This window comes from Diorhabda carinulata, chromosome 3, assembly GCF_026250575.1.
Source record: "Diorhabda carinulata isolate Delta chromosome 3, icDioCari1.1, whole genome shotgun sequence".
In the NCBI taxonomy this organism is placed as follows: domain Eukaryota; kingdom Metazoa; phylum Arthropoda; class Insecta; order Coleoptera; family Chrysomelidae; genus Diorhabda; species Diorhabda carinulata.
This window is the reverse complement of record NC_079462.1, coordinates 1,135,402-1,162,395: the sequence shown is the minus strand read 5'-3', so window position 1 is coordinate 1,162,395 and position 26,994 is coordinate 1,135,402. Positions and strand designations below refer to the sequence as shown.

Here is a 26,994-nt window from a genome sequence, read left to right as displayed (position 1 = left end):
TAATATAATATAATGGTAAAGTCTTAAAAGCCGGTTCTGTCTTATAGAAAATACTCCAGAAGATTCTAAGCCGGCTCTGTCTAATATAATATAGTCGTAGAGAGTTAAAAGCCGGCTCTGTCTTATAGAAAATACTCTGGAAATGTTAGAAGCCGGTTCTGTCTTATAGAAAATACTCCAGAAGATTCTAAGCCGGCTCTGTCTAATATAATATACTTGTAAAGAGTTGAAAGCCGGCTCTGTCTTATAGAAAATACTCTGGAAATGTTAGAAGCCGGTTCTGTCTTATAGAAAATACTCCAGAAGATTCTAAGCCGGTTCTGTCTAATATAATATGGTCGTAGAGAGTTAAAAGCCGGTTCTGTATTATAGAAAATACTCTGGAAAAGTTAGAAGCCGGTTCTGTCTTTTAAAAAATACTCCAGAAGATTCTAAGCCGGTTCTGTCTAATATAATATAGTCGTAGAGAGTTAAAAGCCGGTTCTGTCTCATAGAAAATACTCTGGAAAAGTTAGAAGCCGGTTCTGTCTTTTAAAAAATACTCCAGAAGATTCTAAGCCGGTTCTGTCTAATATAATATAGTCGTAGAGAGTTAAAAGCCGGTTCTGTATTATAGAAAATACTCTGGAAAAGCTAGAAGCCGGTTCTGTCTTATAGAAAATACTCCAGAAGATTCTAAGCCGGTTCTGTCTAATATAATATAGTCGTAGAGAGTTAAAAGCCGGTTCTGTCTCATAGAAAATACTCTGGAAAAGTTAGAAGCCGGTTCTGTCTTTTAAAAAATACTCCAGAAGATTCTAAGCCGGTTCTGTCTAATATAATATAGTCGTAGAGAGTTAAAAGCCGGTTCTGTATTATAGAAAATACTCTGGAAAAGCTAGAAGCCGGTTCTGTCTCATAGAAAATACTCCAGAAGATTCTAAGCCGGTTCTGTCTAATATAATATAGTCGTAAAGAGTTAAAAGCCGGCTCTGTCTTATAGAAAATACTCTGGAAAAGCTAGAAGCCGGTTCTGTCTTATAGAAAATACTCCAGAAGATTCTAAGCCGGTTCTGTCTAATATAATATAGTCGTAGAGAGTTAAAAGCCGGTTCTGTATTATAGAAAATACTCTGGAAAAGTTAGAAGCCGGTTCTGTCTTTTAAAAAATACTCCAGAAGATTCTAAGCCGGTTCTGTCTAATATAATATAGTCGTAGAGAGTTGAAAGCCGGCTCTGTCTTATAGAAAATACTCTGGAAATGTTAGAAGCCGGTTCTGTCTTATAGAAAATACTCCAAAAGATTCTAAGCCGGTTCTGTCTAATATAATATAGTCGTAGAGAGTTAAAAGCCGGTTCTGTATTATAGAAAATACTCTGGAAAAGTTAGAAGCCGGTTCTGTCTTTTAAAAAATACTCCAGAAGATTCTAAGCCGGTTCTGTCTAATATAATATAGTCGTAGAGAGTTAAAAGCCGGTTCTGTATTATAGAAAATACTCTGGAAAAGTTAGAAGCCGGTTCTGTCTTTTAAAAAATACTCCAGAAGATTCTAAGCCGGTTCTGTCTAATATAATATAGTCGTAGAGAGTTAAAAGCCGGTTCTGTATTATAGAAAATACTCTGGAAAAGTTAGAAGCCGGTTCTGTCTTCTAAAAAATACTCCAGAAGATTCTAAGCCGGTTCTGTCTAATCTAATATAGTCGTAGAGAGTTGAAAGCCGGCTCTGTCTTATAGAAAATACTCTGGAAAAGCTAGAAGCCGGTTCTGTCTTTTAAAAAATACTCCAGAAGATTCTAAGCCGGTTCTGTCTAATATAATATAGTCGTAGAGAGTTAAAAGCCGGTTCTGTATTATAGAAAATACTCTGGAAAAGTTAGAAGCCGGTTCTGTCTTATAGAAAATACTCCAAAAGATTCTAAGCCGGTTCTGTCTAATATAATATAGTCGTAGAGAGTTAAAAGCCGGTTCTGTATTATAGAAAATACTCTGGAAAAGTTAGAAGCCGGTTCTGTCTTTTAAAAAATACTCCAGAAGATTCTAAGCCGGTTCTGTCTAATATAATATAGTCGTAGAGAGTTAAAAGCCGGTTCTGTATTATAGAAAATACTCTGGAAAAGTTAGAAGCCGGTTCTGTCTTTTAAAAAATACTCCAGAAGATTCTAAGCCGGTTCTGTCTAATATAATATAGTCGTAGAGAGTTGAAAGCCGGCTCTGTCTTATAGAAAATACTCTGGAAATGTTAGAAGCCGGTTCTGTCTTATAGAAAATACTCCAGAAGATTCTAAGCCGGTTCTGTCTAATATAATATAGTCGTAGAGAGTTAAGAGCCGGTTCTGTCATATGAAAAATACTGTGGAAAAATTAGGAGCCGATTCTGTCGAGACTTGGTGCTCATAAGAGAAAAATTCGAATCAATGATTTCCATAATTTTGAAAAAAGTTTTTAACTTTGATAAAATGTATCTGAAATATCCGTAGACTTGTTAAAAGCTTGATGCATTTGTACATCACATCAATTATATAGAGTAGGGAAATTCCATCGAATTTTTTAGTGCCCTAATTTCGAAATATGTTTTTCATAATATAAAGTGCACTTTAGACATTCTGCCATTATCGAATATTCGTAATTTCAAGCAAATTTCCTATTAAAAAAAAAAGTACACTACTAGACATACAAATTGATCCGTATATTAAAGATGGTTAGTGTTTGAGCTGTTTAACGCCCTTACCAATGAGCTCTGAGCTCTAAATGTAAGATAGCATCCTCGGCGAAGGAATTGTAATGAAATTAACCGAATCAGTTCGAATTACGGTCATAATTAAACGTTTATTGGGCTTTAACGTGCATAAAACTACATAAAAAACATCGCGAAGCCGATGCTCATATCGCTGTCATCATTTTGGAATGCTTAGTCTTCATGATATGTTAGTGGAGTTGTTTTTAGAAAACTAAGCGGAAAGAAGTTTGAATTATTTGATATTATACATAGATACAAGTTTATTTTTCGTACACGTCACTGTTTTAATCGTTAATAATGTAAACTTCTTCTACATATATATGGTTGAACTAGAAATAGACATTGACATACCGATTTTAAAGTATTTTCTGTTATTTTCAACGATCCTCAATTTATTTTTCATCTATCTATATATCTTATACAGGGTGTATCGAAAATAAATAAATAAAATGACAATTTCTGAAGTTTTTCCTTATTTACGCGAGTTTTTTTCAAAGTTTCAAGTTTTTTACGACTAGACATCTTTCTTTTAGTCGTATTTTCCAAATTCCACCGAAAAATATTTGGAAAAAAGTCACCAAAAACGCCGTTAAGCTTCAATTTGAATATATAAAGGAATAAAACAGCCCCTAACAAAAATAAAAACGATAACTATTAGAAAAAATTTCAGTCAATTACATCAGTATTCGATCCATGGTGTATAAAGTGGAAGAATTCGATTCGATACTTCAATTAATGACAATTTAGGGGTGAGACATAAATAGAAGGGAAAAATTTCATAATACCTATAAATATTGGAGTAAACAAAAAGATATTGATCTGAAGTTATGTATGAGGGATAAAAAAATGTTGAGGTTAAGAATTTCTTCGAATATAATTCGATTTGTTGGAAAATCTTTTTTTTTACGTTGGGAAAGTGCATGCCTGGTATAAGGGGGTCGGAAAGGAGGAAGTGGAAACGAAAATAATGGGTTTTTGAAGTGGATTGTCTACGTTGCAGAATGATACTTAACAAAATCTCGTTGCGGCCTAGATTGTAGTATATCTGATATAAGCCTGTAGTAGAATATTACAAATAGTAATAATTCATTCATTTTCGCGTATTTTCCGTATTTATTGTGACCGAATCCACTATAAAAATCTTCGTTCGTAGTCGTTGTTGGGTATTTTACTACCAAAAACCCGTTTTTTGAATGAAACAGCGCTAAATCAGACTTATACGGTGGCTGATCTATCTCGATGAAGGTATATTTGGCATTAGTCATCGCGCTGAAGCTCTAGAAATCGCTTTTTGGACAATTTTCTGGAGAAATCGCCGTCGTAAAACCTCCCGGTGGTTAATCATCGTCTAACAACTTTTAATTGTTGACAATGACGGGCCCAAGTCTTATGGAACTGAGAAATGTATCAAGAACAGGCCTAAAATATTTCGTACGTGTAAAACAATGACACTTGCTTATTAGTTAGTTGCTTCGCGTAGTTTTTTTCACCTTGGACACATTTAGAATTGCTGCTGTCTTTGGCGCTTATCTAAATTTCGATGGCACTTGTGCTTTTAAGGGCGCAAAACAAAAACAAACAAAAAATGAAAAATGAAACAGATCCGTCTTCGAATTTAAGAAGAATTTCATGTCTAACATCTTCAATACCTAATGTTTTTATATCGTTTTGTTGATATAGACGTTTCGACTTACTTCTGTCAAAATTATGATCTCCTTCGATCACAAGTAGGTCCAAAAATCAAGATTATGACTTACTTCAATCAGAAATATGTCGAAACGTCAAATTTATGACCTCCATCCAACAGAAATAGATCGAAACGTCAAGATAATGACCTATTTAGGTCAAAAGTAGGTCGAAACGTCAAGATAATGACCTATTTAGGTCAAAAGTAGGTCGAAACGTCAAGATAATGACCTATTTAGGTCAAAAGTAGGTCGAAACGTCAAGATAATGACCTACTTCAATCAGAAATATGTCGAAACGTCAAATTTATGACCTCCATCCAACAGAAATAGATCGAAACGTCAAGATAATGACCTATTTAGGTCAAAAGTAGATCGAAACGTCAAGATAATGACCTATTTAGGTCGAAAGTAGTTCAAAATGTCAAGATAATGACCTATTTAGGTCAAAAGTACGTCGAAACGTGAAGATTATGACCTACTTCAATCAGAAATATGTCGAAACGTCAAATTTATGACCTATTTAGGTCAAAAGTAGATCGAAACGTCAAGATAATGACCTATTTAGGTCAAAAGTAGATCGAAACGTCAAGATAATGACCTATTTAGGTCGAAAGTAGGTCGAAACGTCAAGATTATGACCTACTTCAATCAGAAATATGTCGAAACGTCAAATTTATGACCTATTTAGGTCTAAAGTAGTTCAAAACGTCAAGATAATGACCTATTTAGGTCAAAAGTACGTCGAAACGTGAAGATTATGACCTACTTCAATCAAAAATAGATCGAAACGTCAAGATAATGACCTATTTAGATCGAAAGTAGTTTGAAACGTAAGATTATGACCTACTTAGGTCGAAAGTAGGTCGAAACGTCAAGATTATGACCTACTTAAGTCCGAAGTAGGTCGAAACGTCGAAAATAAACTTCCATCATGTACGAAATATTCATAATTATTTTATTTTCTAAAATATATTGTTTATTTATCGATATACGTAGCGTACGTCACTGACTAGATTTTAGCAACGTTTTTTTCTCGTTAATTTTCAACTTATTTTCATTAAATGTAGAATTAGTAACTCTAATAATGTGAAAAACAAGTTGAATCGTATTATAAATGTTGGGAGTTGGGAGTTGCGTCCAGACTGTGCTCTTTGGAACGACTACACTTTTTGTACGTCAAAAAAAAATCGTTTCGTTTAGTACAGTCATTGAACTTGGATAAAAAAAGGGGATGGAAATGAAAAATAGCTTTGGTTTTTCGTCTAGATCAATTATTTGAAGGATCGCAGACATTAACTTCGAGATAAGATTAATACAGACACAATAAACCCTTCTCTTAACGCCCTAGGGAGATCCCTATACAATATTTATTCGTTGCCCTTCGTGCGTAATGACCCCGGTATAAATCAGAAGTAACTGAACCGAAACTAACAGTTTATTGCAATTTTCTCACTTTGGGCCTTCCACATTACAATAAACTCAATTATTTGTTCCCCTATATATTTTTTGACAGTTCTGAATGTCTTATATCATCTGCAAGTTCAATTATTAAAAGTAGAAGCTAAAATTAAGCTTATTTATCATGTACCCTGTATAAAAATACCAAAAAACTACATACTATAAACAAAATCTAACGATTTAATTAAATATAATACGAAATGTACTTTTCCTATCCCCCTTGTATATTCAAGTGAAAATTAGTTTAGTTATTACCACTCCTGTATATTTTTTGCCGTTTTTACATGTTTTATCCAATTCGCAAGTTCAATACGAAAAACAAAAAGATAAAATTTTGTTTATTTATGATGTTCCCTGTATTATAATATCAAAAAACTAAATTCTATAAGCAATATTCATCGATTCATTCAAATAAAATACGAAATAAAGTTTTCCTATTCCCCTTGTATATCCATGTTATAATAAACTTACTTATTTATACCCCTTGTATATTCAAGTGAAAATAAGTTTAGTTATTACCCCTCCTGTATATTTTTTTGGCGTTTCTACATGTTTTATCCAATTCGCAAGTTCAATACGAAATACAAAAAGATAAAATTTCGTTTATTTATGATGTTCCCTGTATTATAATATCAAAAAACTAAATTCTATAAGCAATATTAATCGATTTATTCAAATAAAATACGAAGTAAAGTTTTCCTATTCCCCTTGTATATCCATGTTATAATAAACTTACTTATTTATACCCCTTGTATATTCAAGTGAAAATAATTTTAGTTATTACCCCTCCTGTATATTTTTTTGGCGTCTCTACATGTTTTATCCAATTCGCAAGTTCAATACGAAATACAAAAAGATAAAATTTCGTTTATTTATGATGTTCCCTGTATTATAATATCAAAAAACTAAATTCTATAAGCAATATTAATCGATTTATTTAAATAAAATACGAAGTAAAGTTTTCCTATTCCCCTTGTATATCCATGTTATAATAAACTTACTTATTTATACCCCTTGTATATTCAAGTGAAAATAAGTTTAGTTATAACCCCTCCTGTATATTTTTTTGGCGTTTCTACATGTTTTATCCAATTCGCAAGTTCAATACGAAATACAAAAAGATAAAATTTTGTTTATTTACGATGTTCCCTGTATTATAATATCAAAAAACTAAATTCTATAAGCAATATTAATCGATTTATTCAAATAAAATACGAAATAAAGTTTTCCTATTCCCCTTGTATATTCATGTTATAATAAACTTATTTATACCCCTGTATATTTTTTGACGTTCTATTCATAGAGTTAATATTAAAAATAGGGCTTTTTAATCTTAACTCTATGGTTCTATTACAGTTGCAATATCAATATAAAAAAGAAGAAGTTTAGTTGTTATTTATTTATGTCTATGAACAAAACTCAGATTTAATTAAAATGTGAAATGTTACCACGAGTTCCAATATACTGTAAATTTCATTTTAATATGTTTTATCACAGTTTTCCAGTTGCAAGATCAACAGAAATCGAAGAGGCGAAAAAAAACATATCGATGTTCACAGTTGATCAAATTTTCCACTAAACAAAAAGAGAAGAAGAAAAAAAGAATTAACAACAGGCAGTCCACATATTAACACGATGAACATACAACCACGTTTCCGAGTAAGCGCTTATCGCGTACTATATTTTCCCCATCCAGTTGGCGTGTAATTGTTTTCCTATCCTCTTTCGTTTTTCGATGTGTATTTCTTCTTTTTTATCGATTCACCGATGTTAAAATATAAATTTATCACAAGCGAAATTTTAACTTGGACACGTATCAATTTTAATAAAAAAAAGTGCGTAGAAGTAAAAAAAATGTGTGTATAGTTTCTTCGTATTCGTGCTAGATAAGCATTTGACCTTTATAGCCTTGTAAACTTTCCCAGAAATCCATATTCCGCAATTATATCGTGCCACAACCTTCTCCATTCCCTTTTCTCTTGACCTCATGTCATCTATACAGTCGCTTACTCATCCTAATGTTCGTATGTTTCTTGCCAATAATTAAACTTACCAATTTCCTATGCTCCGTTACGTCATTCTTCTTCTAAATTAGAACAGGTCCGAACTTTAGATAAAATCGCTATTCTATTTATAATTTTGGCGATTGTAGATCAGAAAATCATATTTACGGTCACGTGGATTGAATATAATGAAGTTAGTTCGACTCTGTACAACATCACAAGGAAACTTTCGGATTATGACTTATTAATCTGAACAGAGGACGGATTAACATTAAGTGTATCCCAGGTAACTCTCTTCGAGGAGTTTGCTACATTGTAAAGTTAATTACACTTAATAGCCACGAGTAGAAACTTGACAATTTAGCGAGGAATTTATACTACAATTTTTTGTTGGAATATAAGACGTTATTGAAGCTCTTACTGATTTATATATATATAAAAATCATTATTAGCAATGTAACTGTTTGTACTGTACTGTCATTATCAAAAACATAACCTAAATATGATTTGTTTAGTTTCTTATTGAGAGTATGTTGAAAAACAATTTATAAAACCTAATTTGCACTACGTACGTTCACGTAGGGCTCAATTTCGGTGCAATAATCAAATAAGAAGACGATTGTGGTTAAGTATTTCCACTTTTTTCGAATAATGAATCACCAAAAGCTTTTATTAAAACAGACTCTCGTGTAGAGTTGGAAGAAACAAATAACGTTACCGGAACTGTTGTTTTATTATCCTAATTATAATTCCTTTCAAGTCTTATAACATTGATTTATAGTTGAAATTTTATTAATTTATTTAACATCCTTCATACGTAGGGAAGGATATTGATCAAGAAATGAAAAATATTGAATATAAAAAATAGAAAAGAATACGTTATATTTTTTGGTTGTTGGTTCCATCTCTATAATGACAGACTGAAGAGCGTAGGGATGGAAAGAATAGGCGGATTTTTCGAGATTCATTTGCATATATCTCGAGGAATTTCTTGGGAACACAATAATATCATTTTTTATGTTAATGAATTCTTTATTCAAGGACGAACAAAACGAAAAACATAGTTGTTGAAAACAATACGTACGAGGGAGGAGAATAATTGGATTATAAAAAAGTAGATTATTACATATGAAGATCGCTAACATAACCTTAAAATTATGTATATAGACAATTTAATATTTCTATATTATAAATGTAACTATTGAATGAATTTTTAAAAATATTTCAATTGAGGGCCCTGTTTTATCTATTTGAGTGTTGATTGTATCAAAATTAAAATTATATTCGTCCACCTTTCACCTATAGCTCGCTAATATATCATGCCGCGACATCTATTAAGCAATAGTAAATACTTCTATTCAAATGTGTAGTTTTCTTCTCGCATTTTATGATAGCTCAATGCTAATGAAATGGAATTGTTATGTAACCGGAGGTAATACAAAAGCTCTTGCCATAATTTTTTTCTAAGAATTCATTTGTCTTTAGGAGGGATTTGATTTTTTCTACGATCAAATCAATGACCGCGACTACAAATTTTAATTGTGGCGCCATCTATTAAGGAATAGTGGATACAACTATTTAAGCGTGCAGTTTTCTTCTTGCGTTTTATGACAGCGACAATTACGGCACAATGCTTATAACGTTAAAGTAAATTGTTATGTTACCGGGGGGTGGTACAAAAGTTCCTGCAAAAATTCGAAGATTTTTTTTTGTGTTAGGTTGATTTTTTTTCATGATCGGGAACATTTTCGTTAAATCATTTAGGAAAATAAAAAAAAATTTCAATTGCATTTTGCTTTATTGTGTATCTTAATAATTGACGCGTTACATTTTTCTTCACTAATTTTCTAATAACCTCAAATTTCAATGAATATTTTGATGAAATTCGAAATATTAATAATGTATACCGGGTTTTTTAGAAACAAATTTGATAAATATGTAAAAAATCGTAAATTTTGATATATTTGTTGAATTTAAATTTTCAAAAATATTCATTGAAATATATTTGTATTAAAAAACCACGCCGCGGCTAAAAATCCATTATGAGATTGAACCATATTATCTAGTCCTAATTTTTAGCTAAAACACTAAAAAATCAATAAAGCAAAAGTCGAAACGACCATGAAACAGCTAAATACCCAAAAATGGAAGTTCTACATTTTTCAGTCGTACTTTTGTTCCCTATTTTTCATAAAATTCTATATTAAAAAACACGTTCCTAACAAACAACTCCATCATCAAGCCAAAGCAGTTAATAAGACAACATTAAACGGCGCAGTCAACAGGATAAATATAATTTTGGCGCAGTCAATGGGATAAATTTTAAATGGCGCAGTCAATAGGATATTTCAGATTGAGCGGAGTAAATGATATATATTTGATGTGGCGCAGCCTACGGGATATTTTCGAGTTGAGGAATCGGTATGATAAAATGATCATAAAGCAGTCTTTTTATGGCGCAGTCATTAGGATCTTGTCGACATGACGCATTACATAGAATAAATTAGTCAAGACTAAATCAATGGAAATTTTTCGATATAGGGCAGTCAACAGGCTTTTTACGATATGGCGCAGTCAATAGGATAACTCCAAATTGGCGCAGCCAATAGGATTTTCACGATATGGCGCAGTCAATAGGATAACTCCAAATTGGCGCAGTCAATGGGATATCTCAGAAGTTGAACGTATTTTCCAATAGAATGATGAAAGTTAATTTTGTATTCGGCCGTTTCATCGAACTAGATGTATGCTTTATAAGCAAATGATTTTTTACTAATATTGTATCACTTACACTGGTAACTGCTATATTCATTTAAACAAATTCATTTAAAAAATTCAACTAATTCAATAAATATTTAAAAATTCAATTCAAGCTATAAATAAATTTCTTGTAAAGTCGGAATCATTTTTTCAATGTAAATTTACGATTAATTCAACAATAAATCACAGAATCCAATGAAATTTAGAAGAAAAATACAAGAAAAAGTTCAAATTTTTAGAAAAATTTATGTCAAACTTCATCTAAGACGTTTGTATATATAGGACAAACTACGAGCACAGCGACTAAAAGATTTAAAGAACATCAAATAACATAATAAAGCATAATAAGTCAATGAACTAACTAAGAAACTACAGAATGTCCCAAAAGGAGTAATAAATATTACGTTTTCGTATTTTTTGAAATATACCGAGTGATTACAACATTTTTTGGTCCTCGGGGGACACATTTTACTTTTTTCCAGTATTTTACTTCTAATTTTTCGCAAAAATTAATAAAAAAAAAAAATTAAGTACGTAATATATAATAATATTTGAATATCACTATTTTTTTTTTTTGAGAATTCGACCCAATCTACGAAATTGCCATCACGGAAATAGAAAATTTCAAATAATACTGATCTAGAGTATTGAAAAAAAAATTTTTTTAAAAAGTGATGACAATCGATCTAAAGCGCTATCAATCTAGTTTTACTATTCTGCCAACGTTGTTGCAACTTCTTATGCTCCTCCATTTCCTTTTCGGAAACGTGCCGAACTTGCCCGCTGAATTTTCGAGGATCAAAATTTGCTCCGATGTTTTGAACGCCCTTAGCCAATTTACTCAACGGCGATAATACCTTTAGAAAATACAAATTGAAAAACCAAAGAAAAGAAAAAAGTTTGTCTGAAAAGATTCCGAAATTAAGCCATTTTATGCACCAGATTCGACACAAAGTGATTTTTCGTACAGATCGGAAAGCTTTTCGGACAAACCACCTAATTCGATAAGATTTCTTACCAGATCTTTGGTGGTCTCTAGAGAAGTCACGTTCAATTTCTTTAGGGCTGATTCACTCTGGGACTGCGTTATGTTCAATTGAACATCGTAATCCGATGTGGATCTATCGATCTGCTTGTACTCTACCTACAAAATGTCAGTCCGAATAAATTCGATGCGACAGGATAAATGGCGCAATCAATGGGATAAATTATAAGTGGCGCAATCGATAGGATAGAAATAATTATGGCGCAGTCAATGGGATAAATTATAAATGGCGCGGTCAATAGGATAGAAATAATTATGGCGCAGTCAATGGGATAAATTATAAATGGCGCAGTCAATGGGATAAATTATAAATGGCGCAGTCAATGGGATAAATTTGTTATGGAAAAGTCAGAAGGATGTAATTTGGGACGGTTAACGGGATATTTCATACAAATCACAACTACAAACCTTGTCTTTGATGTCATTAAATTCCAAAGACGATTTACTGAGCTTTTTATCCAAATTGGAATTTTTGTTACAATATTCGGACGTATTTTCTGAATTAATTCGAATTTCCGGCGTCGGATTCAAACCGGAACTGATGGAAACGCTCTGCATTATACTAGATAATTGTATATCGTCCATATGGGAGGAATCCGCTCGACTCAATAAATTTCGTCGTTGTTCCAACAAGTTCGTCGGATCGGTTTTTTTGCCCATGACTATTCCTACGCTCGGTAAAAACGTATCAACTTTTTGAGGTAAATCGATTATATCTTCGGTCATTTCCAAACCTATAATAATTCGGAGTTTGTTGTTTTCTTTCCGAGTCGATGCGCTCAATTCGACTCACCTTGTTCGATACTCCTGTTTGTAGATGAATCTACGGCGTAAGGTAAAATACCAGTTTGTATGTCTGGTTGGAAGATGGAAGTTTCGTATTCTTCGTCCGAATCACTGGAAGTTTCGTTTTTCGGCTTTTGCCCGACGACGAATTTCGGTTTCGGTTTGAATTTGCTCGTTTTGAAACTGTTGCTGATTTTATTGAATTTGGAAAATTGTTGGGTGACGTTAGATATCGCCTTGGATCCTTAAAATATTTTCCCAAATACATAAAATGGATATGAAACTAATCAAATGAACGAATAATGAATAATTGGACAAACTACTGTGAAATATGAGTCGTGCTTCTCTAATACTCACACTAAGGGGGGAGGTGGGGCGGGTATTGGCGCAGGCGACAGGATACTTTCGAATTGGCGCAGTCAACAGGATTTTCTCAGATTGGCACAGTGATATTTTCGAATTTACGCATTCAATCGAATTTTTGCGACATGTGGCAGTCGATGGGATATTTTCGAATTTGGACAATCAATAGATTACTTTCTAATTTGCGCAGCGAACAAGATTTATTTGATGTGGCGCAATCAACAAGATATTTTCGAATTGGCGCGGTCAATAGGATTATCGTGATATTGAGTAGCCGCTGGAAAATTTTCGAATTTGCGCAAATTTTTTTCGAATTTGCGCCGCCAAAATTTCTTTGAAATGGTGCAGTCAACATGATTTTATCGGTTTGACGCACCGAATAGGACATTTTCGAATTGGCGCAGTCAATAGGATTTTCGTGATATTGAGTAGCCGCTGGGAAATTTTCGAATTTGCGCAGCCAAAATTTCTTTGAAATGGTGCAGTCAACATGATTTTATCGGTTTGACGCACCGAATAGGACATTTTCGAATTGGCGCGGTCAATAGGATTTTCGTAATATTGAGTAGCCGTTGGGAAATTTTCGAATTTGCGCTGTTTTTTTTAATTTGCGCGACCAAAATTTCTTTAAAATAGTGCAGTCAACATGATTCTATCGGTTTGACACACCGAATAGGACATTTTCGAATTGGCGCGGTCAATAGGATTATCGTGATATTGAGTAGCCGCTGGAAAATTTTCGAATTTGCGCCGCCAAAATTTCTTTGAAATGGTGCAGTCAACATGATTTTATCGGTTTGACGCACCGAATAGGACATTTTCGAATTGGCGCAGTCAATAGGATTTTCGTGATATTGAGTAGCCGCTGGGAAATTTTCGAATTTGCGCAGCCAAAATTTCTTTGAAATGGTGCAGTCAACATGATTTTATCGGTTTGACGCACCGAATAGGACATTTTCGAATTGGCGCGGTCAATAGGATTTTCGTAATATTGAGTAGCCGTTGGGAAATTTTCGAATTTGCGCTGTTTTTTTTTAATTTGCGCGACCAAAATTTCTTTAAAATAGTGCAGTCAACATGATTCTATCGGTTTGACACACCGAATAGGACATTTTCGAATTGGCGCAGTCAATAGGATTATCGTGATATTGAGTAGCCGCTGGAAAATTTTCGAATTTGCGCAAATTTTTTTCGAATTTGCGCCGCCAAAATTTCTTTGAAATGGTGCAGTCAACATGATTTTATCGGTTTGACGCACCGAATAGGACATTTTCGAATTGGCGCAGTCAATAGGATTTTCGTGATATTGAGTAGCCGCTGGGAAATTTTCGAATTTGCGCAGCCAAAATTTCTTTGAAATGGTGCAGTCAACATGATTTTATCGGTTTGACGCACCGAATAGGACATTTTCGAATTGGCGCGGTCAATAGGATTTTCGTAATATTGAGTAGCCGTTGGGAAATTTTCGAATTTGCGCTGTTTTTTTTAATTTGCGCGACCAAAATTTCTTTAAAATAGTGCAGTCAACATGATTCTATCGGTTTGACACACCGAATAGGACATTTTCGAATTGGCGCGGTCAATAGGATTATCGTGATATTGAGTAGCCGCTGGAAAATTTTCGAATTTGCGCAAATTTTTTTCGAATTTGCGCCGCCAAAATTTCTTTGAAATGGTGCAGTCAACATGATTTTATCGGTTTGACGCACCGAATAGGACATTTTCGAATTGGCGCAGTCAATAGGATTTTCGTGATATTGAGTAGCCGCTGGGAAATTTTCGAATTTGCGCAGCCAAAATTTCTTTGAAATGGTGCAGTCAACATGATTTTATCGGTTTGACGCACCGAATAGGACATTTTCGAATTGGCGCGGTCAATAGGATTTTCGTAATATTGAGTAGCCGTTGGGAAATTTTCGAATTTGCGCTGTTTTTTTTAATTTGCGCGACCAAAATTTCTTTAAAATAGTGCAGTCAACATGATTCTATCGGTTTGACACACCGAATAGGACATTTTCGAATTGGCGCGGTCAATAGGATTATCGTGATATTGAGTAGCCGCTGGAAAATTTTCGAATTTGCGCAAATTTTTTCGAATTTGCGCAGCCAAAATTTCTTTGAAATGGTGCAGTCAACATGATTTTATCGGTTTGACGCACCGAATAGGACATTTTCGAATTGGCGCAGTCAATAGGATTTTCGTGATATTGAGTAGCCGCTGGGAAATTTTCGAATTTGCGCAGCCAAAATTTCTTTGAAATGGTGCAGTCAACATGATTTTATCGGTTTGACGCACCGAATAGGACATTTTCGAATTGGCGCGGTCAATAGGATTTTCGTAATATTGAGTAGCCGTTGGGAAATTTTCGAATTTGCGCTGTTTTTTTTAATTTGCGCGACCAAAATTTCTTTAAAATAGTGCAGTCAACATGATTCTATCGGTTTGACACACCGAATAGGACATTTTCGAATTGGCGCGGTCAATAGGATTTTCGTAATATTGAGTAGCCGTTGGGAAATTTTCGAATTTGCGCTGTTTTTTTTAATTTGCGCGACCAAAATTTCTTTAAAATAGTGCAGTCAACATGATTCTATCGGTTTGACACACCGAATAGGACATTTTCGAATTGGCGCAGTCAATAGGATTTTCGCGATATTGAGTAGCCGTTGGGAAATTTTCGAATTTGCGCTGTTTTTTTTAATTTGCGCGGCCAAAATTTCTTTAAAATTGTACAGTCAACATGATTTTATCGGTTTGACACACCGAATAGGACATTTTCGAATTGGCGCGGTCAATAGGATTTTCGTAATATTGAGTAGCCGCTGGAAAATTTTCGAATTTGCGCAAATTTTTTTCGAATTTGCGCCGCCAAAATTTCTTTGAAATGGTGCAGTCAACATGATTTTATCGGTTTGACACACCGAATAGGACATTTTCGAATTGGCGCAGTCAATAGGATTTTCGTGATATTGAGTAGCCGCTGGGAAATTTTCGAATTTGCGCAGCCAAAATTTCTTTGAAATGGTGCAGTCAACATGATTTTATCGGTTTGACACACCGAATAGGACATTTTCGAATTGGCGCAGTCAATAGGATTTTCGCGATATTGAGTAGCCGTTGGGAAATTTTCGAATTTGCGCTGTTTTTTTTAATTTGCGCGGCCAAAATTTCTTTAAAATTGTACAGTCAACATGATTTTATCGGTTTGACACACCGAATAGGACATTTTCGAATTGGCGCAGTCAATAGGATTTTCGCGATATTGAGTAGCCGTTGGGAAATTTTCGAATTTGCGCTGTTTTTTTTAATTTGCGCGGCCAAAATTTCTTTAAAATTGCGCAGTCAACATGATTTTATCGGTTTGACACACCGAATAGGACATTTTCGAATTGGCGCGGTCAATAGGATTATCGTGATATTGAGTAGCCGTTGGGAAATTTTCGAATTTGCGCAGAATTTTTTCCAATTTGCATAATTATTTTCGAAATTGCGCAGCCAAGATTATTTTCTTTTTACGCCATCAACAGCATTTTGTCGAATTGACGCAGTCGATAGTATTTCCGCAATATGGCGCAGCTAATAGAATATTTTCGAATTGGCGCAGTTAATAGGATTTCCTCGATATGGCGTAGTCGATGGGATTTTCGCAATATGTCGCAGTCGATGGGATATTTTCGAATTGGCGCAGTCGGTAGATTATTACACTACTACAGCGAGCGGTTAAGCGGGTATGGTTAAAGCGAGTGGGGAACGTATCAAAAGCGATTACTCTAAAACAATAATCGATATCGTACCATACTCACCGACGTTCTTTAAAGATAACAATTGACTTTCGGAAACATTTCGAGTCATTTGTGGTAAAGTTATATCTAAGTAGATGTTAGTATAAGACCTACCGCTGCTAATAACTTTCGATTTTCGTCTATCCAACGCTTGCCCTTGAACGAATGGAATTGGGGGTAATCCGCAAATTTCCATCGCCACAAGGAATCCTTCGCAAATCGACTTCAAGGATTCTGAAGCGCAGAGAAAGGATACGTTTGAACAAGTTTAGAATTATCTTTATCTTTTGAAATTGAAACTTATTTTGATAGTTTTCACTTTTTATCATAAAAACAAAAAATTATTTTACTACAGTATACTTAATAGACATAAAACTTTTCAATCGACCCTCGTATACAATAATAAAAAATTGAACCATTTTTTTTAAAGGTGAAAAATTGAAGAAAAATGAAAATGAATTGAAAACAAACAAGATTAGTGACGAAACTATTAATTTAACATACAGGGTGTGTAGAAAAAGTGAAACGTATGTTGATAAAATCGTGATAAAAATCAATAATTCGATTTAATTGAACATTTGTAGGAAAAGATTGGATAATTTTCACTTTTAGCCATTAAAACACAAAATTAGGCCCTTTTCTCAATAGACAAAACTTTTCAATCGATCCTCTTGTATTCACAATCTTTGGATGGAACCTCGTATACAACAAAAATGAATTAATTCGAAGTTTTAAACGAATTTAACACAGATTTGAACCAAATTGCAGCGAAATCTTATTATAATCGATTCAACATACTAATAATTCGATTTAATTGATCATCTGACGGAAAAATTTAAGATAATTTTCACTTTTTATTAAATATTTTACCAGAAGAACAAAAAATTACGTCATTTTTCAACCATATTCTTAATAAACATAAAACTTTTCAATCGACCCTCGTATACAATAATATATAATTAAATAAGGATTTTTTCGAAAAAATGTGGAAAAATGAAAACAAAATTATTAATAAATTGAATCCAAACAATATTAGTGACGAAACTATTAATTCAACATACAGTGTGCAGTAAAAATTATGTAAAATTTTAATAAAAATTGTACTCACCGATTTCCTCTTCCAAATTTTTAATAACAACGGCCATATTATTGAAAAATCTAAAACTCGTCGATCTAAACATGTGATAATACCCGCTACCACCTTGCACCTTATAATTTATCCTGATGCAATATCTGTGTTTTGAAGATTTAAATAAAGAAACATTCGATTCGGCCATACCGAATTCCAATAAAACCACATCTCTCAACAACACCTTCTGATAATTGGTAACTTTATCGACTTGATCGTCGTAATCGGCAACGAAATAATAATCGCGAGTTAGTATCAATATGGAGTCCATTTCGGTTTCGTTGGGATCGCCGGTGAAAGGATCGGCATTTATTAGGCCCCAAGCGCCGACTACCTCTTCCGGTTGATTTATCAACATCTTCTTACAATCTTCTATGAGAAGTTTTACGTGTTCGGCTGTAATGAAATTGTCTTCTTCGTATTGGGATGCTTTGGTTTCATTGAATATGTCTTCCGGTACGTAATTACCTAAATATTTAATTTAAAAACTTTATATAATGTTAGGATTAGCTAATTTTTTAACGTACCTAACATTAAATCTATTGTAGCTTGTCTGGTTGTATCCTTAAATCTACTGAGATAATATCTGGAAGTAATTTAACAAAAACTATGTTTTTATTGTAGATTTCGAGTGGAAAAAGAAAAGAAACTTTAGAAATAAAAGAATTTACCTCGTTTCAGTTTGTTTTTAACGTATAAAAACCACTTTTATTCCCATTATTGTCTGTAAAATTCAACTAATAAGTTCGTTATAAGTTAGGTTACCGGATTGTTTTGTCTAAAGTTAGATGTATTCGTTTACTCTCGATACCATTCGTTTGTCACTATCAAATTAAAAATTTGGTTTTTTACGAAACAAAACGTTTAAAACCAGCATAATTTTAAAAAATAGTCCCAAAAATATATATAAAAGGCATAAATTTAACAACTTTAGATAGAAATTGATGAAAATATATATATATAGATGGATGACATGTCATAAACAAAAACAGAAGAAGAATAACTGAAGTAGCTGTACTCGTATACATTCGTTTTGTCATTGTAAAATAATTATTAGAATTTTATTGGAAAAAAAAATCGAATTAAAAATGAAATATTTTGACAAAATACAATGAAAAAATTGATATACAAGACGTAAATTTAAAAATAAATTACCAAATGATGTATAGATGGATACGTGTCATTAGACTAAGACATAAAACGTCAAAAAAACAGAAGAAGATTGACAAACAAAGATGGCTACAAATTAATAACAAACGGAAGAGAATTGTGAAAATAACTTAAAAAAACGTCTAAACATTATTTTTTTTCACCATATCGATAAATACATTAAAAAAATATGTTAGTATTGGTCAAATCAATTAAATTATTAGTTATTATTAGATAAAACGAACTAAAAAATATCGGTAAGTTTACGTTTATTTTCCGTTTAGAATTTTTGTCTTTTCATGAATAAAAACTGACCTAAATATATGATAGAGGGCATTAGCTAATTCGAATTCCGGTTGAAGCGCTAAATGGGGTGCAACCGAAGGCGTTTCGTTCGGCAGGATCTCGTTAGCAATACCACCAATTTTACGTAAATTAAACCAAAAATCTTGAATTTCAACTTCTTTCAATTCGACGCCTCGCATTAGATCTAAACAATATTGACGTACAGTGTCTTTGAAGTGGTTTTTGTAATATCTACAATAAGAAATTGTTCGAGTCATACAATTGATTGGGATATTGGGAGTACAACTGCCAGTGTTGAACAATCTGTCAACGTTTGGGACAAAAATACAATTTTTATAGATTTTTTCGGCCATTTTCAATAAACTTGAGTACACCAAACAATTATACACTAGGAAAAATACTTTTTGTATCTTTTTCTTCCATTTTCAACAATATTGGATATCATTTATTCAAAATGACAATCCTACACTAAGAAAAATATATTCTTTATCAATTTTTCGATGTTTCTTAGTGATTTTTACGAGTATGGGACATCTTGTACACCAAAAGATCATTCTACATGAAGAAAAAAACTATTTTTTATGTATTTTTTCGTGTTTCTTAGACAAATCTACACCAAGAAAAATTTATTTTCATATATTTTTCGTCCATTTCCGCCAATATTGTGGATCGTCTACACCAAACGACAATTCTACACTAAGAAAAGTGTTTTTTATATACTTTTCTATGTTTCCTAGCAATTTTCACCAAACGACAATTCTACACGAGAAAAATTAGGAAATTACATAAAAATCGACTTACCTGTTAGCGGAATTCATTCCGTCCTTCATAATTCCCGTAAATTTCCTTTCTCCCGTCCTGGTATAATCCCCCTGAATAAATTTTTTTTCATTTTAATTTTGAAATAAAACGTTTTTCCAAAAACTTATTCACCTTTAACGCGTTCGTTCCGGCGTATTGTTTGCTTATGGTGTCACCGTTATTCGCCCATAACAATTGAAATGTATTCTTGATGCTATTCGGAATAACACCTTCGGGCGATATTAAACCCAATTTGCAGAACTGGATTTCCATTACTGCCTTACCGATCGCCGTCTAATATACAATACAAACGACAATCAATTCCATTCGGACACTATTTGAATTATTTCTAACATAAATATCCAATTATCGATTCCACCCCCAAGTTTTTTCTTTCATATAATTCATATGCACCATTATACACTTTCGTACTTTTCAACTTGTATGTCCCTTTTCCTGCCAAAAAGGTTAATCAATCCTTTATGCTTTTCTGCTCGAGGATCTCCATATAAAAGGATCCGTTGCTTCCCTGCACGAACAACTTCAGATAAGGATTTTCATAAAAATAGATCAGCATGCGTTCCAGACGAACTATCTACAAAAAAAAAATGATGGATCTTCATGCTTCCTCGTCCAAGGATCTTCAAGCTTCCGTGTCCAAAGATCATCAATTATAATGGATCTGTGTGCTCTCCAGTACGTGAATCTTAAAATAAAATGGATCTGAAGACTTTCCAGTGCAGGGATTTTCGTATAAATGGATTTCGAGACTTTCCTGTCCAAGGATCTTCATTTAAAATGGATTTGGAGGCTTTCCAGTGCATGGATCTTGAGATAAAACGGATCTTTCTACTCTCCAGCGCCTGGATCTTCGTATAAATGGATTTAGAGACTTTCCTGTCTAAAGATCTTCAATTAAAATGGATTTGGAGGCTTTCCAGTGCTTGAATCTTGAAACAAAACGGATCTTTCTGTTCTCCAGTGCCCGGATCTTCGTATAAATAGATTTGGAGGCATTTCTGTCCAAGGATCCTCAATTAAAATAGATCTGGAGGTTTCCCTTACCAAGAATTTTCAAATAAAATGATCCTGTTGGTTTATCAGGCCAAGTATCTTCATAAAAACATTAATTCTAGCGCTTCTCAGTACAATAACTCACGCTAATGTTATTCAAAAACCAATAGAGAGAAAGAAAAAAATTACAAACACACTTGGGGGTTTTTTATGGTGTTACAAGAGAGATTTAAATAAAATAAAAAATGTCGAAAAGAGTCAAACGGATTCTCACCTGAACAACGTTAGTTCTATCCAAACAATCGATGCAATTCACCCTGAAGACGCCGTTTTGCGAACAAATATGACCTTGACTATCCCTCCAACAATAATTCATGTCGCGTAAAATATCACCGAGGGCGTTTATGAGTATCGAAACGTTTTCGAAATGCATCCCCCTACTAAAAACAAAAAAAATCGTCCAAAACCGAATGATTCGCGCGTACAACTTACCAATACTCGTGGAAATCGAACGTGGCGTACGTAACGAAAGGACTGTTGTAGTTAAACACGTGATTAGAATAAGCGTCGAAAATAACTTTTTCTTTGCCAATTTGATCGATCAAATTAACGACGCAAATCGGGCCGTAAGCGTGAATTTCCTTCGTGAAATGCTTCTCGAAGGCTATACGAGTATCGGCTTCCCCTAAAACGTTTATGCCAAAAAAATAAACGACGAAAATCGCCGATTTTATCCCATACCTTTATCGATCCGAGGCGGCGGTCGATATTTGTACCCCAATTGGGACCAATAAATAGGTACGGAGCCTCTAACTTGAACAAACGACACCTCGTGAGTTTGATAAGAAATTATTTGTTCGGTTTCGACGTAATTTGCTACTTCGCCGTCGTCGTCGACTCCCCTACGTTTATATCTATAAGCGTTTATCAAATAAAACGATTTAAATTCATTAATATGGGTAGGAAAAATACCTTGTGCCGGCCCTGTATTTACTCCGTCTCGATATAATACATAAAGTAAACGTATCGTAACGATTTTCTTTTGTTTCAACTAAATCCCTATCCATTTGTACCTTACAGTCCTCTATTTGAATATATCCTTGGATAATTGGTAATATCCAAGGATCAAATAAAGGATTCTAAAAAAATTTTAACATTAACAACATTTTAACGATTTTTTTTTCGATTTACCTCGGGTTGTATGAAGTCTTTCAACATATAATCGTTCCAGAAAAACCTTTTATCGACATTTTTCCACGTGGATCCCGAATTATTACTTTGTTTTTCCAAATTACATAACCTCTGTAACGAATTAGTAATATCCGTCGTGCGAGAGTAATAAAACGAATTAGTATCGTTAAATATTTTATAAAATTCGTCGATAATCTGTTTTTCAAATCTCTCTTTTTCCTTAAAATTCTTTTGTATACCCGACGTGGCTAAAGCCGCCGCTTGTTGCGTCGTATATTTCAAAGTATTACCAGCATTTTTTAAAGTACCCCAAGTTTTTGTAAACGCGCTATTTTTTTGTATATCGAATAATAAATTTTGTTTAGGCTCAATAGTTTTATGTTTGGGACAAGGTAAAAGATTAATATCGACGTTTTCCGTACTTAAAGGTAAAAAAACGACAGTTTTTATTTTAAAAACCGTATTATTCCCGTGTAATTTTCCTACTGGAAGACTTTCTTTTATAAGTAATAATCGTGTATCGAATAAAGGACAGTGTTCTACTGTACCTATAATTCCGTCACATATTCCTAGACATACGGGATCGTCAGCGTCAGTTAAATCCCATCCTGGAAAAACACAGCATATTTTTCCATTTGAAATTAATCCCGGGGGCGTTTACAATTCACTTATAAATGAAATTTTCAACTCACCTGTTTTTGGAATAAAAGCACCTGTATGACGATCCCACCAAAGAGAATATTCACCCTTAACGAATATATAAAAATCATTTGTGCGAAACAACTCCATTTTTCTATCAAATTTGACAAATTCTTCTTTTTTATTTTACTCCATTTTGTAGTTATTAGTATGCTTGTCAATAAATGTTTCGAGCGACGTTTTGGAAATATTCGTACACTAAAAAGTGACGGTAAAAGAAAATCAATAGGAAAGATAAAATAGAATTACGACTACATCGAACTTAACAGAAAATGTTTTTAACTATATGATTAAAAATAACATAAGGATGTTTGTATATATATAAAAAATATTCAAATTACTTATTAATTGTTCTATTTTTACGAATGTGTTATTAACACCGCGAACGCACATAAATCTAGTGACAACTTGATCAGTATATCTACAGCGAACAAAGCTAATAACATTTGACAGTGACGTTTATGGTAGCACTGATTAATAATAAATAAAAGATAAAAAAAATTTTCCGAAATTGTTTCCTTATGGCTACAGAAAAAGATCTTATCGTGAAAGAAACACTATACGCTGGAACAAAATCGGTAACATTCAAAGATGGAACAAAGGTTTGTTTATCTTTTATATATTAGGATGTATTAATAAAAATTTTCAGATTCATTTCCATTTTCAAGCAAGACTGTGTGATAAAGAAAAAACTTTATTAGACGATTCGAAAGGGTTATTAAAAGGAAAACCGTTCGAATTAGTCTTGGGAAAAAAGTTTAAACTCGAAGTTTGGGAAGCTATATTACAAAAAATGGCAGTAAACGAAGTAGCTAAATTCACGGTCGATAAAAGTGTAAGTGTCTCGGTTATTTCGATTGGGATATTATAGGTAACATATATTGTAGTTATGTTTACAATATCCTTTCGTTTCGAAAACGTTAAGGGACATGAATCGACCTCCGGAGGAAAGAAAACATCACGTTTGCGCCATGTCTCTTTCGACAACAGGAATTGGTTACGACGATTTGAATAAATACTTAAAGGATCCCACAGATATGGAATTTATCATAGAAGTGACAAAAGTTGAACAACCAGAGTCGTACGAGAGGGAAACATGGCAAATGGGGGAGGATGAACGTTTAGAATTGATCCCCAAATTAAAAGAACAAGGAAACGAGGAATACAAAAAAAAGAATTACGAAAAAGCGTCGGATTTATACGCTAAAGCTCTGGGTTTACTGGAACAATTAATGTTGAAGTAATTATCGAGGAAATTTTACTTTTTTCGGGGTTTTTAGTGAATAATTTCCAGGGAAAAACCGCACGACGTCGAATGGAACGAAATGGACAAACAAAAAATTCCGATTTTATTAAATTACGCCCAATGTAAACTGAACGAAGGAGACTTTTATTCTGTGATCGAACACTGTACCAATGTATTAAAATCAGATAAAAGTGAGTTTTTTTATCTCGTTAACGTCATTTTTTTAATAGCAGGGTAAAAAAGGAGTTTTAACATTCATTTTTGTTTTGAGAAAATGTCGATTTTGGTTATAGATAACGTGAAGGCGTATTTTCGACGAGCCAAAGCGAACGTCGGAGCTTGGAATGTCGAGGCGGCGAAAAGGGATTTCGAAAAAGTTATACAACTCGATAAATCTCTAATCCCCATTGTTACCAAAGAATTAAATAACCTCGAAATGCAAGTTAAACAACAAGATAATCGAGATCGAGAAAAATATAGCAAATTATTTCCTTAATAAATGACAATTTTACCTATTTTTTATTATTTAATCACTTCCGTTTTATGTTCACTTTCTTTCTTGTCCTCTTTTGAACCTTCCTTATCCTTTTCTCATCCCTCCTTCACTCGTTTCTTCTCCGCTTTTCCCGCCACAATTATTATCGCCTTTCTCCTTTCTTTTTCACCTTTTTCTCTATACTCTTTCTTTTTTCACACCTTTCCTTCAGTCTCTCTCTCATCTTTTCTCCCCTCCACTCTTTTATCAATGATATTTTGAAATTTGAAAAATTCAAAGACTACAGTCCCTCCCTCCCTCTATTCTCCATATCTTTCCCTCGTTCCTTTTTCTCTTCTCTCTCCCTTTTCCTCATATCCCTTTTCTTACTCACACCTTTCTTTCCATCTTCTATTTCTTTCCCTTAACTTCTCCCACTCTTTACGTCTATTTCTTTTCTTTGTCTACCTTTTCCCGTTCTATATTTCCTATTTCTCTCTTTTCTTGTCTTCATTGTACGACTTTTCACTCTATCCTTCTCATCGAAGATATTAAACAACAATCTCTTCTTCTTGCCCTTTCTCGGCCCTCTTTTTTCCCCACCCCTTTACCTTTTTCTCTTCTCATTTCTTTTTCTCGTCTCTTCCTTTTCTCTTTTAATCTTCTCATCTTCCTGTCTTTCTCTGCGATTTGTTTTTACAATCAAGAACTGTTTTTTTTTCGTGTAATTCATAAATCCAGTTATAAAAATCGAATCGGAAGTGAATTACTTGTAAAATCGGGAGTAATAATTTCGCCATAATAATTTGTTTTTATTATAATTACAAACTAGAGAGAGAATGTCCAAAGTTTCTCTAATAACATTTTTGAAAAATTCAAAATCGAAATTCATTATTTTTTGACCATACCTCGTACACTACTAAAAATTAATATCTGATTGTTGCATTTTGAATTGTAGCTCATGCCAATTTTTATATAAAGCGATTCGTTTCATTGAAATTGACTGTAAAACAAGATGTCAATTTTCTTTTTTGGACACACTGTATCTAATAAATTGAATATTTTCTTATTCATTTAATAATAGATTAATTATCGTGTTTGTTCAAAATATTCGAGTGATTTAATTAGAAATTAAAACCTTCGAGAAGTACGGATTTTCCTTAAAAATCTAACCTCAAAAATAATTGAAAATTTCGCTCGAAGGACGTTAGGAAGATTTTAGGAACATTACGAATTATATAAACCCAATTTAGTTTATCTAAGTTTATTTTTAGTCAACTGTAAATAAAATTTAAACTTTTCACATTAATAATAACAAATAAAATGCATGCAGATGTAATTTTATTGAATAAATTTGTTCATACAAGATCCTATTGTCTATTCATGGCTTGCAAAATACGTAAAATATATAAAAACAAATTAATGATATCCATATACAAATTAATAGTGGCCAGAATATATTCTTCAGGAGATAAGGTTTTCATAATCATCTGTGTATCGACAATAATAAACAAACAAAATATAAAAGCTCCACCCAAAGAGATAACGAGCTCAAATACCGTCGATTGTATTACGAATATTTGCAAAAAACTACCAAAAATCAAAATACATAAACCTGCAAATAACCCGGAATGTAGAGCAGAATAATCCCGTTTAGTCTGGAAAGTAAACAAAGTCAATCCTGTTAGAACCACCAGAGTTAACAGTAATGCTTGTAAAACAACGAGTTGGGAATAAAAAGTTACTATAACAGCGACTGTGTATGCTTGAACGACTGTAAACGCTGTTAAAAGTATGAAATTAGCAGGCGATTCTTTTCTTTTAAAATGTAGAGGTATGAGTATTGCGATGCTTGCAATTAAAGATAACATCATCATCCAGTCGTTCGTGTGGACGAAATTCCTAATAGGCCGTGTAAACAAACATATGCTGGCTATAATGAAAGTCAGTAGAATTTGCATTGAAAGTAAACCATAAACTTTACGGATGAATCCTAACCTGATGGTTTTCGTAGCATTTAAAACGTTATTGCGATAAGCAAAGTCATCTTCTAAACCTTCTTCGTATTCCTTTCCACCGTTTTCAATATCTTCTTCGATTAATAAAGGTGCTGCTTGAGACATTTTGATTTTTATCACTAATATCAAAATCGATAACAAATTACAATAAAGAAAAGTCACTGTCACTTGTCGTATTAAAATAAATAAACAATACAGTGTACTTTTCATTTATATAGTTATCTTTGTTTGATTCGTGAGATACAATATGTCTACCTCTATTAATTAACATGATTACTAAACTGCCGAAAACATAGATAAAGTATGATTTTCATTATTAAAATCAAAATTTAATAAAGAAAAATGAAAATTTCAAAAATTTAT

The 26,994-nt window shown here is 33.1% G+C and overlaps 3 protein-coding genes across 7 annotated transcripts; 1 reads left to right on the top strand and 2 right to left on the bottom strand.

The window, feature by feature from the left end:
• Nucleotides 1–9,645: 9,645 nt before the first annotated feature.
• Nucleotides 9,646–23,099, bottom strand: LOC130891921 (phosphatidylinositide phosphatase SAC2). 5 transcript variants are annotated; one of them, XM_057797010.1, is made up of 16 exons: nucleotides 22,886–23,048; nucleotides 22,194–22,801; nucleotides 21,975–22,141; nucleotides 21,744–21,916; nucleotides 21,495–21,687; nucleotides 21,277–21,442; nucleotides 20,121–20,282; nucleotides 19,989–20,059; nucleotides 19,197–19,418; nucleotides 18,260–18,318; nucleotides 17,712–18,200; nucleotides 16,718–16,837; nucleotides 12,465–12,701; nucleotides 12,080–12,405; nucleotides 11,645–11,770; nucleotides 9,646–11,483 (listed from the first exon to the last, which is right to left on the bottom strand). In XM_057797010.1, exons 1-16 carry the CDS (start codon nucleotides 22,980–22,982, stop codon nucleotides 11,313–11,315), a joined length of 3,387 nt encoding a protein of 1,128 aa, XP_057652993.1. In that variant the 5' UTR covers nucleotides 22,983–23,048; the 3' UTR covers nucleotides 9,646–11,312. The 5 variants fall into 5 exon arrangements, with proteins under 5 accessions (XP_057652993.1, XP_057652992.1, XP_057652994.1 ...); XM_057797009.1 differs by having other exon boundaries at nucleotides 16,625–16,837; nucleotides 22,886–23,046; XM_057797011.1 differs by lacking the exon at nucleotides 19,197–19,418 and having other exon boundaries at nucleotides 16,625–16,837; nucleotides 22,886–23,099.
• Nucleotides 23,100–23,330: 231 nt separating this feature from the next.
• On the top strand, nucleotides 23,331–24,653 carry LOC130891919 (AH receptor-interacting protein). Its single transcript, XM_057797006.1, has 5 exons — nucleotides 23,331–23,494; nucleotides 23,542–23,727; nucleotides 23,780–24,132; nucleotides 24,187–24,329; nucleotides 24,432–24,653. The coding sequence occupies exons 1-5, from the start codon at nucleotides 23,414–23,416 to the stop codon at nucleotides 24,632–24,634; spliced, it is 966 nt and encodes a 321-aa protein (XP_057652989.1). The 5' UTR covers nucleotides 23,331–23,413; the 3' UTR covers nucleotides 24,635–24,653.
• Nucleotides 24,654–25,861: 1,208 nt separating this feature from the next.
• On the bottom strand, nucleotides 25,862–26,791 carry LOC130891920 (protein lifeguard 4-like). The gene has a single exon (XM_057797008.1). The coding sequence runs from the start codon at nucleotides 26,734–26,736 to the stop codon at nucleotides 25,984–25,986; it is 753 nt and encodes a 250-aa protein (XP_057652991.1). The 5' UTR covers nucleotides 26,737–26,791; the 3' UTR covers nucleotides 25,862–25,983.
• Nucleotides 26,792–26,994: the final 203 nt, after the last annotated feature.